The sequence below is a fragment of the Ammospiza caudacuta genome, chromosome 8 (assembly GCF_027887145.1).
Source record: "Ammospiza caudacuta isolate bAmmCau1 chromosome 8, bAmmCau1.pri, whole genome shotgun sequence".
Classification (NCBI taxonomy): domain Eukaryota; kingdom Metazoa; phylum Chordata; class Aves; order Passeriformes; family Passerellidae; genus Ammospiza; species Ammospiza caudacuta.
The window spans coordinates 21,338,323-21,359,350 of NC_080600.1; the positions used below are offsets into that span (position 1 = coordinate 21,338,323).

Genomic DNA, 21,028 nt, shown 5'->3' on the forward strand with positions numbered 1-21,028 from the left:
TGTATTGTTTTGCAGCCAAGCAGTTAATCAGCTTCACGCAGCAGTTACAAGATGTTGTTGCTAAAGCAAAAGACTCCATGGCAACTTTTGAATGTGAAACATCAGAGCCCTTTGTGAAAGTGAAATGGTTTAAGGATGGAATTGAGATTCATTCTGGAGACAAGTACAGGATGCACTCAGACAGAAAGGCTCACTTTCTTTCCGTATTAACAATTGACATGTCTGATGCTGATGACTACAGCTGTGCACTGGTAGAAGATGAATCTGTAAAAACCACTGCAAAGCTTACTGTTGAAGGTAAGAAGCATACAACTCAGTACCATGACATACTGTTAAAGTGAAATCAGCTTCAGAAAGAAATAAAAGTATTTAAACAGACATCTAACACCCTTAGAGATGTGGAGCTGCTTTCATACTTTTGGAATCCAGTATGAAAGTCTAGAGATGTATTTATGTAAAACGGTTACACTATATATCTATATCCATTCCCTTAGGCTCATTTAATACCTTTTTTTTTTCTTCAGGAGAATCTAATCAAGCTTGTTTACAAATGTAATTATTTGCCTTTAGGTGCTGCAATTGAGTTTATTAAAGAACTTGAGGATGTTGAAGCGCCAGAATCCTTCTCAGCTGAACTTGAATGTGAGGTTTTCCCAGAAGATGCAGAGGGGAAATGGTATCATGGTGATGTTGAGCTCACTTCTAGTCTTAAACATGTGATTGCATCCCGCCGTGGTCGCCAGACCCTCACTATTAAAGATATTAATAAAGATGATCAAGGAGAATATAGTTATGTTGTTGATGGAAAAAGGACTCAATGCAAACTGAAGATGAAGCGTAAGCATTTCTTACATTGTCTATATACTATCATTTTTCTATTTTATAGCATGTACTATAGCTGTATCATTGTTTCCCAGAAAGCTTTAATGTTCAATATTCTGCCTCTTATAAGTATTCATTAACTTCATTTAATTCCACAGCTCGTCCCATGGCAATTCTTCAAGGACTAACTGACCAAAGAGTCTGTGAGGGAGATATTGTGCAACTTGAAGTCAAAGTCTCCCTAGAAAATGCAGAAGGTGTCTGGATGAAAGATGGCCAAGAAATTCAGTCAAGTGACCGTATTCATATTGTGCTGGATAAACAATCACATATGTTGCTCATAGAAGATGCCACAAAAGAAGATAGTGGAACTTACTCTTTTAGTGTTCCTGACCTTGAGCTGTCAACCACTGGACAGATCACAGTTTACAGTAAGTCACTATGATGATTTTGAAGGTGTGTTTGATTTTTGGCTCCTTTAGGATTACTTTTTAAAGACATAGTTTTTCTCATTATGAATATTTTTGTAACTTGGCAGGTGTGGAAATAGTGGTGCCTCTAGAAGATCTTCATGTAATTGAAGGAACAAAAGCCATTCTTGAATGTAAAGTTTCAGCACCTGATGTGTCCTCCTCAAAATGGTACCTAAATGATAATCAAATAAAACCTGATGAACGTGTGCAAGCTGTATGTAAAGGTGCCAAACAGAGGCTGGTGCTCACCAGAACCCATGCATCAGATGCAGGACGCTATAAGCTAATGGTTGGCAAAGTGGAAACAAGCTGCAATGTCACAGTTGAAGGTTGGTGTTTCCTAAGAAGCACAGTTCTTTGTGAAATGATTTCTTTGAAAACAAAACTAGTGGAAACAACTAATAAATTTATGATTTGTTATTTTTATAGAAATTGAGATTATTAGAGGTCTTCATGACATCACCTGCACTGAAACACAGAATGTGTCCTTTGAGGTCGAGCTCTCCCATTCAGGGATTGATGTAATTTGGCATTTCAAAGGCCAACCCATACAGGCTGGTCCTAAATATAAAATTGAAGCACGTGGCAAAATATACAAATTGACAGTGGTGAAGATGATGAAAGATGATGAAGGAGAATATGTCTTTTATGCTGGAGAGAAGAAAACGTCTGGGAAGCTTATAGTAGCAGGTTAGTAGGGTTAAAGTCCAAGGTTTTTATTTCACTGTGATTTAGAAAGTACCCAAAGGACTTGGAGCAATAGTGATCTTCCAGTGGGAGTTTGTCTTTAATTTATCCTTTTTTTTATGTTCTCCTTGCCTTTCCCCTTATCTTTTGTGATTAGTATAATTTGAATCCTCAAATCTGCTGTGTTAATATATTTTGCTAGATCAGAAGAACAGTATGAAATGCTGTATTATGCTTTTGATGTAATGACTGTAAGAAAGATGTTTTGTCTTGTGCATTCTCAGTATACCTGTGCTGATGATAAAATAAAAGATAATAACTAGGATGGAAATAAGAAACATATTTTTGTAATGTTCAGGTCATATTCTACTCCTGATTTTTCCCAGAGCTCAGAATGACTATGGCCATGCTGCAAATTAGGGCAAAGAATTCCAGCATCTACTTTTCATTTCTGTTTGAAGGAAAGCTGAACAGCAACACAACAAAAGAACACGCTTTTTCTTCCCAACAGGGGGTGCCATTTCAAAGCCTCTCAGTGACCTGACTGTGGCTGAGTCCCAGACAGCTGTTTTTGAATGTGAGGTGGCAAATCCTGAATCAGAGGGCCAGTGGCTACAAAATGGTAGACCATTAGCTACAACAGATCAGTACCGTGCTGAATCTGATGGTGTGAAAAGAAGGCTTGTTATCCCTGCAACCAAACTGGAGGATGTGGGGGAATACAGCTATGAAATAGCAAGCTCAAAGACATCTGCCAAACTGAAGGTTGAAGGTCAGTATTTTCTATAGTTAACTGATGTCTTTGAGACTTATTCTAGCATCGCTCACTCTATCTTGGACCAGTACTTAAGACACAAGTAAAATAAAATAAATCAAATAAAAAACCCCAAACAAACAAAACCCTGAGCCTATCCAATAACAACAATGACAAAAAGTAAACAAGCAAATTCCCAACCAACCAACTAACAAAACAGACAAATAAAACTCCAAAAACTCCAGAAACCAGATATTTCTCATGGATACTACAAGTAAAGCTTCCTTACTGTGTTCCCAGCACACTACTTTGCTGGAAAGTGTACAAACTACTATATACATAAAATGAAGCAGGATTATTCAGTTTTATTAAAATTCAATTTTAGGCTTTAATTTTGATCTATTTTGTCAAGGTTTTTTTTCTATTTTCTTCCTCTTTTTTTCTAGCTGTTAAGATCAAGAAAACCCTAAAGAACTTAACTGTGACAGAATCACAGGAGGCAGTTTTCAGTGTAGAACTGACCCACCCTGATGTGAAAGGAGCTCTATGGATTAAAAATGGTGTTGAACTTGAATCAAGTGACAAATATGAAATTACAGTGAAAGGAACTGTTCACACACTGAGAATCAAACACTGTGTTGTCACTGATGAGTCTGTTTACAGCTTTAAACTTGGAAAAATAGGAGCAAATGCCAGACTTCATGTGGAAAGTAAGCCATTCTGGTTTGAATATTTGCTTTAATGTGTGTTTTGAATTCATATCATACACAATGCTCAATATTGCTAACTTTTTTCCTCAAGCTGTCAAGATCATCAAAAAGCCAAAGGATGTGACTGCTTTGGAAAATGCTGTTGTCTCATTTGAACTGAGTGTTTCCCATGATACTGTACCAGTTCGCTGGTTCCATAAAAATATTGAGCTTAAACAAAGTGATAAATACAAGATGATCTCTCAAAGGAAAGTTCACAAGCTTATGCTGCACAACATATCTCCTGATGATGCTGGGGAATACACAGCTCTTGTTGGGCAAATCGAATGCAAAGCAAAACTGTTTGTGGAAAGTAAGTATTGTAAGAAAGTAGTTATATGAATTGTTACACCAACACTGAGCAACTTGACACTTCATTGCCTGTTACCCTTGGTTTTTTGCAGTCTTCCAAACATACTAACCTTTAGAAAATTCTCTCTTTTTTCCCCATAATTTTAGGCATACACATCACAAAGACCATGAAAAGTATTGAGATCCCTGAGACCAAAACTGCCTCTTTTGAATGTGAAGTTTCTCATTTCAATGTGCCAGCTGTCTGGCTGAAAAATGGTGTGGAGATTGAAATGAGTGAAAAGTTCAAAATAGTTGTCCAAGGGAAACTCCATCAGCTCAATATAATGAACACAAGCAGTGAAGACTCTGCGGAATACACTTTTGTCTGTGGAAATGATAGAGTCAGCGCAACCCTGACTGTAAAACGTATGTAAAAATTAAATTAACCAGAATATTTTACAGTTACCAGTAATAAGTTTGTGTTAACACATGGACTTAATGATATTCTGACAAAACCAGCAGACTGTAGAGTTGTTTTTAAACAACACTAAATAGCCACAACAGCATGTTTTAAAAGAGATTTAGAAGTGGTGAACTTGGAAGTCAGATCCTGTGTTCTTATCTTTAGGCCAATATGCCTAAATGCCAGGTCACCATGGGAGACTGAATTTGGATTCCTATGTCATTCAGTAGTTGCGGGTCATGTAATTGTAATACTGATTCTGAACACAAAATGTATGTTTTCATATTTCCAAAATCTTCTTAAAGACGTTGAAGCATCTCTAATCTGGTTAACATGCATTTAAAATAAAGTAAAACAGAATGGAAAAAAAGCAAACCATGTCCATTCCTTTCCTTTTAGCCATCCTAATTACCTCCATGCTAAAAGACATCAATGCCGAAGAGAAAGATACAATAACCTTTGAAGTTACTGTTAATTATGAAGGCATCTCATATAAATGGTTAAAGAATGGAGTAGAAATAAAATCGACTGATAAATGCCAGATACGAACAAAGAAGCTTACACACTCCCTCTCCATAAGGAATGTGCATTTTGGTGATGCAGCAGAATATACTTTTGTTGCTGGAAAAGCAGCTTCATCAGCCACTTTATATGTGGAAGGTATTTTCTCTCTTGATTTGTATGTTTAGCGATTTCTCGGGCTTAGATATCATCACAGCACTCATTCTACTTTCTTCTGCCCTAGCTCGTCACATTGAGTTTAGGAAGCATATTAAAGACATCAAAGTGGTGGAGAAGAAGAGGGCTATTTTTGAATGTGAAGTTTCAGAACCTGACATTCAGGTCCAGTGGATGAAGGATGGGCAAGAACTCCAGATTGGTGATAGGTAAATTATTGCTTGTACACCATATTGACTGTTGGAGTGTGTTTTCCCTCAGGAAATATCTATCTCACTTTCTTTTCTGATGTGCTCAGGATGAAAATTCAGAGAGAGAAATACGTCCATCGTCTCATCATTGCTTCCACAAAGATGTCTGATGCTGGTCAGTACACTGTAGTAGCAGGTGGAAACACATCCAGTGCCAATTTGATTGTGGAAGGTCGTGACATCCGCATCAGAAGTGCCCAGAAAGATATTCAGGTAAGGCCTATACAGATGAATAAATATTTCATAGCTTTGTGACTCAAAGAATAATGCAAGGGAAGAGAAACAATATCTAACCAGAAAGAGTCATAGCACAAAAATCTGTAATCATAAGGTCAGAACCTTCACCTAAGAAACTGGAGAGTGAGACCAGAGGAAAAACCAATATTACTTCTATTATTTATTCTTTTACAAAGGTCATTGAGAGACAAAGAGCTGAAATTGAATTTGAAGTCAATGAAGATGACATTGAACCACAGTGGTACAAGGATGGTATTGAGATCAACTTCCAGTACGAGGAAAGATACAAGTATGTGGTGGAAAGGAGAGTCCATCGAATGAGCATCTTTGAAACCACTTACTCTGACGCTGGAGAATATACTTTTGTTGCGGGACGGAATAGGAGTTCTGTTATTCTCTATGTGAATGGTATGTGGCCCCACAACTAATGTTTTGACTGTATTTATTACTCAGTGGTTTTCTGATTCTTATATGGCTTCTCTGGAATTCTAACTCTTCAAAGAAAAAAAAAAAAAGCAAAGATAATTTGGAACACTGCTGAATTCCTCATGTACATAGATGTTTCTTGCCCTATTGAAGTAGCTGGCTAGTGGATGAAAATATCATAGCAGTTCTTTTCCTATGGTATTTACTTAGGCCAGAAAATTCTTGAGTCTAAATAAAACGACTTTGTTCAAATGGAAAAATATGCCTTTCCAGAGTGATCAACCTAACAATTCTTGGAAACATTTTGCCAGGAACACTTACACTAACACAGCTAATTATGTTAAGGCACTTGCTGCTAAATCATTCCCCCTATATCTAGGATGAGGGCAGATTTTCATGGACACATAAGATTAGGAATAATAAGGGTTTGTTTTGCTTAATTCTTTGCAAATAGTCTTCAATCACTAATAACATCAATAATGAGATTTCTCTCTCTTTCCTTCTTTCTCCTATCTCTCTTTGCCACCTCACTTTCCCCCAATTTCCAGCTCCAGAGCCACCCCAGATTATTCGGGAGCTAGAGCCAACAACTGTAGAGTCTGGCAAACCTGCCCGCTTTTGTGCTATTGTATCAGGCAAACCCCAGCCCAAAATTTCCTGGTACAAAGATGACCAACAGCTTTCTCCAGGTTTCAAGTGCAAATTTCTTCATGATGCACAAGAATATACTCTATTGCTGATTGAAACTTTCCCTGAAGATGAAGCAGTGTACACCTGTGAAGCAAAAAATGACTACGGAGTAGCTACAACTTCAGCTTCACTTTCAGTTGAAAGTGAGTTTCCTATGCTCTTAACAACGTTTGTGAAATGAAATTTTCATTCTTCATCTTTAAAAATCACTTTTTCCTCTTTTTCTTTAGTCCCAGAAGTTGTCTCTCCTGAGCTAGAAATGCCGGTGTATCCGCCTGCTGTCATAATACCACTACGTGATGCTGTTACATCTGAGGGACATTCTGCTTGTTTTCAGTGCAGAGCTTCTGGAACGGGTGGGTTTAATGACATCCTATACATCTCTCCACCTGTCAAAATTTTTCATCTTGAACTCAGAAAAAAATTCAGCAATATATGTGCTCAGATCAGTCTTCCCCTAGAAGTACAGATATTTGATACACACACAGCCAAGTGTTACTGACAAGTTTCAGTTAAGCACATCAAAGAATGGAAATTTGAAACTGTCATAAGCATATTAAGTGTTTCTAAAAAATCTGTTTATCATAATTTCTCATAGTTTATCTTTGGAAACGTCTCAGCATTTTAAATGCTAACTGATGTTAGAAAACTCTGTCAGTGAGTAAGACAGAGAGAAAAGCAGTACTGCATCAAATGAACATGAATTTCTGAAGACACACACAGTGCCATGTCCTTAATACACAAACTGACCGAAACTGTGACTCAACCTTTCTCCTAATATTTCTAAGTATCATTCTGCAAACACTAAACTCTGGTTACTTTCTTTATCCTAGCACAAAAAGTGTTTGCTAATTGTCCTTTGAGGTGTAGATTTTACTTGAATAAGTTTTTTGATTTAGATACATAGAATGTCACTCTGCAATTAAAATATCTTTTCCTTAACACACATTCAAATAAAGCTACTTTTCTCCACTTAGCAAATGGCCTTGAGTATGACTACTAGTGAAATATTCACATAGTAAACTTCAGAGTAAGATCCAGTTCACAACCCAAAGAATTTAAAATTTAGTAATTATTATTTCAAGACAAACAAAACTCCAAATTAAAAAAATAATCCTATTTGACGGCTCTATCAAAATCAATACAAATTGGTTATACACATATATATGCAAATATATATAATTTTCATTACCATCCCTTGAAATAAAACTCCATTTAAAAAAAAAAGCTTTAGAAAAATTCTGATTCTGCTTCAGAAAATATATGTTGGAAATACTGGCCCACCCTTTGTGCAATGCATGCTAGTGTAATATTTTTTAATAGAACTGTACTTATGTGAATGTGGAAGCTGCATTTATTGCACAGAATATAAGGATCCTTTCATCTAGATCACCCATCGTAGGGTCATTTAGGTAGAAAAAGACCTCAAAGATCATCAAGTCCAACTATTAACCCAGAACGGCCAAGTCCAGAAATAAACCATGTCCCTAACTGCCGAATCTACAGGGCTTTTGAATACCTGCAGGGACTGTGACTCTACCACTTCACTGGGCAGCCTGCTCCAATGCTTGACAACCCTTGCAATGAAGTAATTTTTCCTATTGAAAATCTCCTTTATTGAATACACTATTCAAATGCATTTGCATACCTCTCACTTGTGTTATAAAAACCTTTTATATTAGGTTAGGTAACACATGATTGCAAGTACAATTGTTTAATGGTAGGCATTGAGCAACCGGCTATTGAAAACACTCTTCTGATAACAGTAATAACACAATGCTTGAGTAACAACATATGATTGATGATGTAGTACAGTGACAGATGGAGAGAAAAAGCTAAAATCTGCTTTAATCCACTCCTGTCTACAAGAATCTGTACAAGTAATACATTTTATATAGGAATATATAAATCTTTCTTGAGGAATATGACAAGTAATATTTGCAATAAAAAGAAAGAGCTGTGCTTAGCAGAAGAATGATCTGTTTTAATTTCTTAACCTGACTAGCTCAAGCTAGATATTTTATAGCCTGTTTAATCATGCAAATGTAGCAAAATCACATTTTTAAAAATATACTTTCTCTGACTTTAGCCATACAAAAATATTTTTGAATTTTTACACTGAGAGTGTCAAGGAAGAATGATTTTTAGTCAATAACATATCAGCACCAGAATCAGTTTTCCCATACAAATATTTCCAGTGCACTAATCAAAACCTAAAGCAACAAGTAGGTCACTTTCCACTCATCACATTTTACCAGAATAATACAAGGCACATTTAAATTTAAATGTTTGTGCTTTATACTTTTGAAAGATATAAATATAAAAATAGCATTTACTTGCTAGTATAATATCATAACTTAGACCTTTTTCTTTTCTATCTTTTGCCTGAGCAGATCTGAAAGTGTCTTGGTACAGCAAAGAGAAGGAGATCAAGCCATCACGTTTTTTCAGAATGACTCAATTTGAAGACACTTACCAGCTGGAGATTGCTGAAGCTTATCCAGAGGATGAAGGAATCTATACCTTTGTGGCGAGCAATTCTGTGGGCCAAGTGACCAGCACTGCCACCTTGAAGTTAGAAGGTACACTGTGCCATTAAAAAAGTTGTCTTGCTCAGGTCATGTTCCAATAATCATCTTAATATACACTGATACTGATACGTGAGTTGTTGTTTGTCATGTTGTCTTTTAACTCAATTAATTGCTGCCATTTACAATGTCCACAGCATACATTTATGTCTCAAAAATATATGTCATGAACAGAAAAAAGTATTTCAAGATTTTTTCATGTTCCATGCCCCCTTTTCATTTACTCCAGTCTTAAAATCTGACATACATCAAAGATGGTAAAAACCTTTTTCCTAATGGAATTTTTTTGCTTACACATTCTTTGATTTGCCTTGTGAAGACAATCTAGTAGTTTTTGTATGAAATAAATTACTTTGAAGGTTTTGAAAAACATCTCAAATAGAGGTATGTAACAGGTACGTGGGCAACTGAAAAGAAATCCTTTACATTCATATGAATTAATGAAACATTGATCAAAATTTTAGAGCAGAAATACTGTTTGGAGAATTTGCTGTTCTATATTGTTCTTTATATTATTTAACCATAAATATTTTGTTTTCTTTTTGCATTAGATTTTATAAATGATGAATGAGAATAATTCATGCTGTTGTGAGTTAGGAAAAAAACTTGAATGAGAGAGAAAATTCATTGTAGTGTAGGGTAAGAAATTAAAAGTTGGCATGCTTCTTTTCAGGATTTAAAAATGTTGAAGAAGTTACATCAGAGTCCCCTTGGCATGTTTCTTCATCTGTTTCACTTAAGGAGGAATCTGTTGGCCAAAGGCCCACCTTTATCCAGCCTATTTCAAGCTGCAGGGTATGCAGCGGGGAATCAGTCAGATTTCAAGCTAGAGTCTCTGGCAGGCCCAAACCAAAAATCCAGTGGTTTCATAATCAACAACTCATGTTGCCAAAAAAAGACTTAGTTTTCCACTTTGATGAGTCTACAGGCACAGCTATACTGATAATAGTAGATGCTTTCTTAGAACATGCTGGACAATACTCTTGCAAGGCAAGAAATAGTGCTGGAGAAACAACTTGTACAGCTACACTTACAGTGACTGCAGAAGGTAAAGCCCCAGTTTTACTTCAAAGGGATTCAATTTGTTGCATACCACACTTTTATGCTGTTACTAATTTTTTCCTTGTTTCACACCTTTTCTTTCCCACCTAACTTTAATAGAACCCTCAGTAACCCAGCCACTCTCATTTCTTGTCTTTGAGCTGTAACATTTGGAAATTTTCAAGTTTGTATCTCAATATAGGTTAAAGAATAGAAATGCTTTAATCAAGGCATTCAGGATTTTAAAACAAGTGGTTTAATGATCTTTATAGCAGTGACTGAGGTATTTTGCACTATTCTGTAGGAAAAAAAAAAAACAAACAAGATAAAAAAAGAAAATACCTCCTTTAAAAGTGCCATTAAGTTTCCAATACTAAAATGGACCACTTTGGTGAAAGAAGAGAACAAGCACCAACTGAGTATCAACTGCATGACTAGTTTAGGCATCATTTGTTATTCATACATGTGAATGGATAACTTCTATGTCAACAGAGTAGTACGTCTGGCATGCTGTGTTTTCAAATGAAGATCATTCATTTTCATCCTCCATGCTGTTTGATTTTGTTCAGAGCATGGCCAGTAAAGTTCTTTAGATACTAATGTTGTTGTTTTTATTACTTGATTACACAGTGCAAGCCCTAGATAGGCAGAGTTCTGGGAAAGATGTAAAAGAGTCTATCCGGTCACAGTCTATATCAGAACTTCATGTTTCTCCTCTCACAAAGAAGAACATTGAAACTTATCAAAAAGAATTTAAATCAGTGCAACAACCATCACAGGAATTGCGTGTACAGGTTTTTGAAAGTGTATCAGAAAGTTTGACCATGAAGGCTACATCAATTGAAGAAATTAAAGCTGTGCATACCTCAGTCCTTTCTCAAACATCTCAGAGCACCAAAATCTCTATGATGACCTCTCAAGAAAAGAAAGAAGTCCCTCCAAAGATTCTCTTGCAACTCAGAGACCTAACTGTGAAATGTGGTGACACTGCTCAGTTCATATGTGCCCTAGAAAATGAATTCTATGAGTTTCTTTGGGCCCATGAAGGTAAAAAGATAGAATTGTCTGAAAAATTGAAGATATCACAAAACGGAAATGTTCTTCTGCTCACAATCCTAAATGCCCAGCTGTCAGATCAAGGACTGTACAGTTGTACTGTGTATAATGACTATGGAGGGACAACAACATCAGCAATACTAACAGTCAAAGGTGGTTATCTGACTTTTAACATTTTTACTTACTTTTTGCAGCTTCATTATAACTGCCTACAGCCCACTCCTATTACCTTTATTATCAGTATTTAATTGAGAAAGCTCTAGTAATAATGGTCTGGGGTTTTTCCTGCACATTTACAGCTCTATTCATAAGTAGCATGTACAGTACTGGGAAGTTGGCACTGTAACTTTGTGCCTCTTCCCAAAAAGTCACAGATGTCTCAGGCTTTTTACTCCTCATATCCCTCATGATATGCAGTGATGTGTAAAGAAAAACAAGTTGTAGGAATTTTTATATTTTGTTAATTCCTGAAGCAGGAGTTTAAGGAAGAAAAGAATGCCAGAGGCTATTTTGAATTAGATACCAGGTCATTTCTAACCCCAGCATGTTTCCAACAAATCCAAGATTCCAATTCCAAAGTTTGCAATATAAGTTAATGTACTTGAAAGGATTAATGGGTGCAAGTATTGTATTACTGCAATACTGAACTGTCTTTTACCTTTCACTCTTCCTAATATATTAAGTGTTTACTTTTTAGCTTAAATTCCTTCTACCTCTTCCTGACATCTAGGTATTAAAATTTTAGTAGTACCACTAGCGAAGACCCAAAAATGTATTGTTACCACAGGTGATAGTATTTCTGATGAGTTCAAAGGAATCAAGACCAGAAAACTAAGATGAATAATGAAAAGGGCATTGACCCTGTTGATCTGGCTCTTAATTACTGAAACTTCTTTCTTCACTATAGAGCTGCCAAAAGCACTTTACATAATCTTCTGCTGCTACTGTCCTAATTAAGGCTCTAGATTAGAAGCAAAGATGTGCTTTTTTTAGTCACTGTGGGAAAGACCCACAGGCTTAACTGGTAACTAGAACTAGCCTAACAGGAATAGAACTCTTAAATGTGCCATCACTCGTGTTTAATAGCACTGTTTTAGCACTAATATACAGCATATTCTATCAATACTAACTACTGGGTTTTCTCCCCGTAAGTATAAGGATGTTTTTTATTCCTGCAAAACATCTGACCTAATACTTTTCCTAACTTTATTCTTACCTAGCAAAAGAAGCACAAGCCAAAGCAGTAACAAAAATTACTCTTGAATCAGATTCTAAAAGCTTTAAAGCAGCCAAAGATTGTCAGTTTAAAGCATCTGAAGTTAAGCAAGAACCTTCAAAGAAAACCTCAAGCTTGTTTATATCTACATCCCAAAGACCACATGAAGCTGAGAAGCAAAGAAACAGAGTATACTATCCTGATGTCGTGCCATGTGAAGACATCACAGAAACTGACGCCAAAGCACCAGAGTTTCTTGAAACTCTGCCTTCAGAAACCACTGTAAAAGAAGGAGATGATGTGTTTCTCTTTTGCATAATGAAAGGTGTGCCTACACCTTGTGTAGTCTGGCTGTTCAATCAGCTAATAGTTGAGGAGTCTGCGCTGTATTCCCTAAAACACAATGGGCCACTGTGCAGTTTAAGATTGTTGAAAGTTGGTCAGGACCACGAGGGTATATACAAGTGCAGAATAGTTAACCCTGCAGGACAAGCCGAGTGCAGCACCCATCTGAAAGTGACAGGTTGGCAACTGCATGTTCCTTCCAAGTATCAATTCTTCATGCATAGCATCATAACTGCATTCCACTACATTCATTCCCTAGGAGATGATAAGGAACGAGAAGTATCTCATTAGTCTGTGCATTGTTGAATGTTTTCTTCAGGGATTTACAGCATGATGAAGGCATGTTGTTTTAGAAACTTTCCCCCACCCTGCAAAAAGAAAGCAAATCTTACAGAAAAATGTACATTGCAAACAAGTTTGAAAATATTTGATTACTTTATTCTCAAAATTTATCAAGTGATTGAATTGTCTGGCATGCATTTATGTGTGTGTACATGTGGATTTATGTCTATTTGCAAAACAGATTGGACATTTTTACTATATAAAGTGTTGATTGGCACATTTAACAATTATATCTCAAAAACATTTGTCTTTTTTATTCTAGCTCCTGGAAAAATTGTTCATGAGAAGCTAGAGGAAGAGGTTGAAATGGAAGTGAAAGGTACAATAACCAATGAGAATAATTATTACCAGTGATTAGTAATGTTGTGGAAATGTTTTATCAGCTTCCATGAAGTGTCTGATGGGGAAAGACACACTTTAAAGCATATTGGAACATGTTGCATGTTTGTTTTGATATGCAAAAGGTTACCCGCATTATAAGGTTATTTAAGTTTTAAAATATGTTTAAAACTTCAAATCTATAATTGTGCAGCCATATTTTTAACTTTTACTTCATGCTTTGCAGCTGTTCACAGAGCTCATTATGTTCAATTTCCTTTTGAATGCATGGAATAGTTTACTTCAGAAGGAAGTTATACAAATCTTAATTGTATTATTTTTAAACAAGTTAGCAGCCTAACATTAATAGGTTCAATGGACACTATTGGATGGATAGATGAAGTATACTAGAGAGCATTTGTTGTTTAGGTTATGTGAAAGCTACACATTCCCATTGATTCCTCGCACTTCTTTTTACATACATTAATTCATCATTATACATCTCTTACCCTGGCTTGCAGATAGCATACGTGGTTCATGTTGCTTGCTTTTCCCCCCGTGCATAACACTGTGGAGTTAGTGGCTGTATTAGTTCGAATAAACGCCTTCTCATTTCATGTTACTTACTTTTTAAAAAATATATTTCAAACTATTTTTTTCAATTGTTTGAACATATCTACAAAAAGAAGGGTCAGAAAGGGCGTTTATTCTACTGTCTGCAAGTCAGGTAAGATTTTCTACTTTGCCACCCAAAGACACACAGCTTTTCCAGGCAACAAAAACATATACGCAGAAGAACATGTTATTTTGAAATTCTTTTTTTGCTTGTTCAAGAAGAAATTTCCAGTCTGAAGAAAGAACAGACAACGAACGATTTTCGTGTCAATCTTTAAAACAGAGCAAGGCATTGCGTTTATTCGAACAAATATGGTGAGTGAATTACTTTTTTTTCCTGGGTGTGTGATGAAATCTTTTGCATGCCCATTTTTTATTTCAAATATTGCTACTTTCTACAACCAGGTGGTAAGCAGAGCGTGACATGCTGTAACCCGGTCTCCTTCTCTTGCAGAGCAGCGCAGCGGGGACTTCGAGGGACGCGGCACAGCGGCGGTGCTGGCTTGCCCGCAGAGCCGTAAACCTATCTTCACACAGGGACTGAAGTGTAGGTCTGTCCTGGAGGGGGACCCCGCGCTGTTCCGCTGCAAGCTGGTGGCGTGCCCGGCGCCGCACATGGCCTGGTTCCACAACAACCGGCCCGTGCGGCAGGACTGCCGCAAGGTGATTCGCACCGAGAGCACGGAGCACACGCACTGCGCCAGCCTGGAGCTGCGGGACGTGCGGGAGCACGACGCCGGCAGCTACAGGGTATTCGCCATTAACACGGAGGGCTCAGCCGAGTCCACCGCCTCCCTGCTGGTGTCCCGCCGTGGGGAGCGGCGGGGCCCGGCCCCGGCCGGGAGCGCGGAGTGGCTGCGGCCGAGCTGGGGCTGCCTGCTGCAGCAGCGGCGGGAGGAGCGGCTGCGGGTGGTGCTGCGCTGCACCGGCTCCCCCTTCGACAAGGGGCAGGAGGCTGAGCCCGGGCACCTCTCAGCAGCCCGGGGCAAGGTACGAACCATCCGTTTCCAGAGCCTGCCGCTCGGGAGGCCTTGCCGCCCAGGGCTGGCGCACGGTAGGGAGCACAGGGCCACAGTGGTTAATGCTGAGGAGCTGCTGGATGAGGAGACCCGCTGGAAGCTGCAGAGGCTGCGGGAAGCCAAGAGGGCAGCACTGCAAAAGAAGCAGGAATTCCTCATGTCTGCGCCTCAGGAGGCACCTCCTGAGCAGCCCAGCCCACGTAAGGTGGCAGCCAAAATGGTTGGCTCAAAGCCCCTCACAGTGGAGGTAGTGAAGCAATACTCCAGGTCCAAGGACCTGGCGGAGAGATGGCAGGTGCAAGGTGGGCTCCTGGAGCCCTGCCCACCCCTCTTTGTACAGGAGATCAAGCCCCAGGAAGCTGTTGAGGGACAAAGATGTGCTTTCTCCTGCCTCTTCCACGGCTGCCCACAGCCCACCGTCACTTGGTACAACAATGACAAGCCCGTGGGGCGCATCCAGGGCACTGCTGTCCACACCACGGGGTGCTGCTCCACACTGACCTTGCCATCTGTGCTCCCACAGCATGGTGGTACTGTCACCTGTGTGATCTTCAACCCACTGGGCACAGTCAGCACCTCAGCTGGACTCCATGTGAGGCGGCGAATGCCAGCCTATCAGTACGCAAAGAAGGAAAAGGAGGAGATGAAAGTGGAGGAGAAGAAAGAGGTGAAGGAGGAAAAAAGGGAGAAAGAGAAAAAGGAAGAGGAGAAAATGAAGGAGGAGGAAGTTGGTGTGGTCTTTGCAGCAGAGAAGGGACTGCCAAGTGCAGTTCCAGACTCAGACTTGCTGTCATTGCCTGTGGAAATCAAAATCACTGCCCCCACTCCAACGCCAGAGCAAGACACAGAGATGAGAGAGGTCCCACGACCCTCTCCAGAGCGGGCTGCTTCCACCATGAAGCACAAATTTAAGTTTTCATTTGATATGGGAAATGAACCACCCCAAATTGTGAGAGAAGCCCCAGCACATATTCATTGCTGTGAAGGAGAGGAAGTGGTGTTGGAGTGTGCTGTGTCTGGGCAGCCCCCACCAGTTGTGAGCTGGTCCTTGAATGGCCAGAACCTCTCTGTCAGTGAGAGACTGAGGTTTGAAGAGGGCAAGAATGGCACATACCGCTTACACCTTCAAGAGGTCTCTGTCACAGATGCTGGGCAATATTGTTGTGTGGCCACAAACGTGGCTGGAACAGCACAGACTGCCTCTGAGCTCACAGTGCAGCCCAGGGCACCCAAACTGTATAGCAGGGCTGAAGGCACTGAGGAACTGCCTGCCATGGACCATGTTCTGCACCTCCAAGATCTCAGCATACTTGGTAGGGATGAAGAGGAAAAAATTGCATGCCCCAAGGAGCAGGAAGCCCACCTACTGTGGTCCCTGAGGTTGTCTCCACCTCCTGGTGACCAGTTGGAAGGTTGTGAGGAAACACCTCACATCAGGGAAAGTGAGATGGAGGGAACAACGGTGCTGGATATCACAGAAGTTTATGCAAGGCAAGAAATGGTCAATAGGGAAGAAAGGGTGAGTTATACAGATGGTATTTCTGAGACGAGACAGAACAGAGGAAAAGCTCTCTCTGAGGAGCACATAGTTGGAATTGATACCACTGAATTGCACTCTACTATATCAAGGGAAGGATGTGAATTGGTAGCCAAGGACTCAGGTCACTTTTCTGAGGAGCTGGAGCCTGAAGGAGGCAAAGTGCTACCACATACAGATACTCTGTCCTGGGACATCTTGAAGTCACCATTTATGGAAGTGCAAGGGCAAACACATGCTCCTGAGCAGTCTGCTCTGGCAGGGGAGTGTAAGGATTTGTCATTTATGGAAGTGCAAGAAAAAATACATGCTCCTGAGCAGTCTGCTCTGGCAGGGGAGTGTAAGGATTTCTCATTTATGGAAGTGCAAGAACAAATACATGCTCCTGAGCAGTCTGCTCTGGCAGGGAAGGGGAGGAATTTACCATTTATGGAAGTGCAAGAACAAATACATACTACTGAGCAGTCTGCTCTGGCAGGGGAGTGCAAGGATTTATCATTTATGGAAGTTCAAGAACAAATACATGCTACTGAGCAGTCTGCTCTGGCAGGGGAGTGTAAGGATTTATCATTTATGGAAGTGCAAGAACAAATACATACCTTTGAGCAGTCTGCTCTGGCAAAAGAAGGTAAGGAATTCTCATTTATGGAAGTGCAAGAACAAACACATGCCTTTGAGCAGTCTGCCCTAGCAGGGGAGTGCAAGGATTCATCATTTATTGAAGTGCCAGGGCAAGCACGTGCCCCTGAGCAGTCTGCTTTGGCAAGGGAGTGTAAGGTTTCACAATTTTTCATTCCTGTATCACCTGTGGTGCAAGACAGCAGTGATGTCTGCACAGAGTGTGATGCCCCTGCCGGGGAGGCAGTGACTCCTGATGTGCCTCTTGTGGAAGAGCCACGTGTGCGCCACCTGCAGGACCACATTGCAAGCACCCCCACAAAGGAGGAGTTTGGCTTTTATGAATTCTATGCAGGAGAGCAGCAGGAGGAACAGGAAAAGGAGCAGGAGACATCAGTTGGTATTGAACAGAGCATTAAAGCTGATGATAATCTTTCTAAAGAAGAAGTGATTGATGATGGTGATGGCACACATTGGAAAATACAAGGTGACAGGCAAATGCTGCAAGAAATTGAGTGTGATGCATACAGCCCTTCTTTGAATCTAAACCCCACTCCTCCTGGCATAGAAAACTCAGGTCAGGTTTTTACTGAGAAAGCTGAAGAAGTGGAAGAGGTGCATTTCAGAGAGCAGCTGCTGCCATCTGAGCCTGACACTGAGATCATATTTGATCTGAAGAAGTTTGCAGAGCCTTTCCCAGCTGCAGAGACTGTGCACACAGAACAGGCACAAAACCCCCCAGCACTGGAAAGTGTGGAGGTCATCACTGGGATCATCTCCCCAGTGCACCAAGGTGATGTGCTTGAAGGAGGGATGTCTCTGAGTGAGGAGCTGCGTCAGAGCTACAGGATGCAGCAGGAGGAGGTTGATGCCCAGGAGGAAGAAGAGCCAAGAGAAATCACAACATCTGAGTTGCAAACTCCTAATGGGGATCTTGGCAGTGTCATGATGTCTGCTGAAGAGGGATATTCTGCTGAAGAAGTTCAGGATTCAAAGATGAGTGTCTGTGGAGAGGACTCGCTCCAAGAAAAAGTTAATGAATTTCTAGTGGAGCCCACACCAGGTTTCCAAAGAGGAGTTGAGGAAGCACATGTGTGGGAGAGTGGGGAACAACTGGAGACCACAGACTCCCAGAGTGACAGCTTCATTATGGACTTGAAAAAAGCTGCACATGAAAAGAAACTCCAGGCTGGGCATCAGGCTGAGGAAGATGGTAGTTCTGAGACAGAAAAGTTCTTTGAGCCAGGAAGGAGCACCTTCAGCTGTGAGATGGAAAGCACAGATTCCCCTGAGGAGATGCTCAGAGACATCCAGCAGGAACCAAACCCAACCAAGGGCTTCTCTTTGGGGAACCTCATCCTTGGGTTAGTAATGAATGATCCTGTGGCACAGAAGGAGCAAAGGAAGGAGTCTTGGGACAAGAAGAGGACTGCCAGTGAGGAAGACTCTGAGAATAATGGAGAAGAAATGTGGGAGGATACTTCTGCAGGTCCAGAACCCAGTGCTGTTCTAATCTCAGAGCTAGAGCCTGATTTGTCCCTGGCCAATTATTTAAGATCCACTGGGATATATGAAACTCCAACTCTCAAAGGCACAGTTCAGAAGGAGCAGCAAGAAACTATAACTTCACTGGAAGTGGAGGAGGTTACCTTCAGCACGGTTTATGATTATTACAACAACCATCAGGAATTTGCCCGGCCCTTCTCTCCTGAGTCAGAAATGTCTATAGAGCTGGAGAGTGGGAGCAGAGAGGAGTCACCTGATTCAGACCGCTTCTACACACCTCCGTCCTCTGTAGAAATCTTTGAAACTGCTTCATCAGCATCCTACCACACGCCTCTCAGCACACCCGAGCGCTACTCCACACCGTCCGAGGGCTCAGGGTACAGCACGCCGCCCGAGCGCTACTCCACACCGTCCGAGGGCTCGGTGTACAGCATGGCCCCTGAGCACTACCCCTCACCTCCCGAGAGTTCAAAATGCAACACACCCTCAGAGCAGTATTTCACACCCTTTGAGGGACCCTACTCTGCGTCGGGGGACAGCACGCCACCGGAACGCTACCGGACACCCACTGGGGAGTATATGGATGCCCTGACCATGCTCCCCCTCTGTGAGAGGAGGCATCAGCCTCCAGACCAGCCCCAGTCAAATGGGTTTATGACCCCCTGTGAAGCCCTGGAGCCGTCAGGCAGGGACATGCCACCAGCATTCCTCAAGGCGTTGAGCGGGAGGAGGTTGTATGAGGGCAGCACACTGATGTTTGTGGCTGAGGTGGTGGGTGTGCCCAAGCCAGGAGTGAAGTGGTATCATAATAAGTCTCTGCTGGAGCTGGATGAGAGAGTGCAAATAGAGAAGGACGGGGACAAATATATTCTGGAAATCACTAATGTCCAGAAAGCTGATGAAGGACAGTATCTGTGCCATGCAGTGAACATTGTCGGGGAAGCTAAAAGTATTGCAGAGGTGGAGGTTTTGCCTGAAGATGGACGGTCACTGGCACTGCCACCCCCTGTCACCCACCAGCATGTTATACACTTTGACATGGAGCAAAGCACATCTTCGAGGTCCCCTTCACCACAGGAGATCCTCCTGGAAGTGGAGCTGGATGAAAATGAAGTGAGAGAGTTTGAGAAGCAGGTCAAAATCATAACCAGTCCTGAATTTAGCCCAGACAAGAAGAGCATGGTGGTTTCCCTAGATGTACTTCCACTTGCCTTGTTAGAACAAGCTGCAGGCTTGGCAGCAGGGGAGAATGAGGATGTAAAAATTGATTTCCAAGTAACTGAAATGCCTCCACGCTTTGCTGTGCCCGTTACAGATATCCAGGTGACAGAAGGCTTGGATGCAGTTTTTGAGTGTGTTGTAACAGGTACTCCTGTCCCAGTAGTTCAGTGGTTCAGAGGTGACACATGTGCGACACCTGGCACAGGGAAGTATGTTGTGAGTCAGAAGGAGGGACTTCACAGTCTGAAGGTCAAAAATGTAGGACCTTCTGATAGTGGCTTGTATCGCTGCCAGGCAACTAATAGGCTGGGAGAAGCAACTTGTAAAGGCTCACTTGTGGTCATGGCTCAGCAGGAAGCAGATGCAGTGAACAGTGAGACAGTCAGAGGCTGTGAACCACACAGGTCTCAGAAGTGTGACTTGCTTTTGAGTACAACTGTGAGCCCAGGTGACCAGTCAGAAATAGAGCTGGAATTTGAGTTTGAGCCACACAAAGATGACTCAGAAAAAGCGATCCAACTGCTTGCAGTGACTCAACAAGAGCAGGAAGTGGAAGGGGAGAAGCATGTCAACATTAATTTTGATGTGTTTGCAGAGCCATCTGAAGAGGAACGGGTTGAGTTTAGGGCAGAGGACACAGAGAGCTGCAGCTTTGAGTTCCAGATCACAGAAGCTCCTCCCAGATTTGTGAGGCTGATTTCTGACTACAGTACATTTGTAGGTGCCTCAGTGAGCTTCCAGTGTCTTGTGACTGGTTCCCCCTGTCCCAATGTCCGCTGGTACAAGGATGGGGTGTTGTTGGAAGGGGATAGGTACTGTGCACAGGAAGAGCAGAACGGCTTGCACAGTCTTACCATTGAAAACCTGGTGCAAAGTGACAGTGGGCAGTACAAATGCGTAGCTACTAACAGGGCAGGAACTGCTGAGACTTGTGCTGTGTTAACATTATACTAAATTTCCATCATTTATTTCAGAGTCTGTCTTGAAATACAAAGTGGTTTTATGATGTTCTTCACTGCAGCTAAAAATGCAGCACTCATTTTAGGGGCATTGTTTTCATCTCTCTAAGGATGAAAACCACT

The 21,028-nt window shown here is 41.1% G+C and overlaps 1 protein-coding gene across 1 annotated transcript in view; it reads left to right on the plus strand.

Moving 5' to 3' along the window:
* Positions 1–21,028, plus strand: part of TTN (titin) — a 238,144-nt gene that overhangs the window by 25,035 nt on the left and 192,081 nt on the right. Inside the window, exons 27-43 of the mRNA XM_058809603.1 lie at positions 16–297; positions 571–837; positions 981–1,253; positions 1,361–1,624; positions 1,725–1,985; positions 2,494–2,754; positions 3,183–3,446; positions 3,538–3,798; positions 3,945–4,205; positions 4,642–4,902; positions 4,988–5,129; positions 5,219–5,384; positions 5,585–5,816; positions 6,383–6,667; positions 6,755–6,880; positions 8,918–9,106; positions 13,375–13,431. Of these exons, the coding sequence (XP_058665586.1) occupies positions 16–297; positions 571–837; positions 981–1,253; positions 1,361–1,624; positions 1,725–1,985; positions 2,494–2,754; positions 3,183–3,446; positions 3,538–3,798; positions 3,945–4,205; positions 4,642–4,902; positions 4,988–5,129; positions 5,219–5,384; positions 5,585–5,816; positions 6,383–6,667; positions 6,755–6,880; positions 8,918–9,106; positions 13,375–13,431 (3,852 nt within the window). The remainder of the gene's footprint in view (positions 1–15; positions 298–570; positions 838–980; positions 1,254–1,360; positions 1,625–1,724; positions 1,986–2,493; positions 2,755–3,182; positions 3,447–3,537; positions 3,799–3,944; positions 4,206–4,641; positions 4,903–4,987; positions 5,130–5,218; positions 5,385–5,584; positions 5,817–6,382; positions 6,668–6,754; positions 6,881–8,917; positions 9,107–13,374; positions 13,432–21,028) is intronic.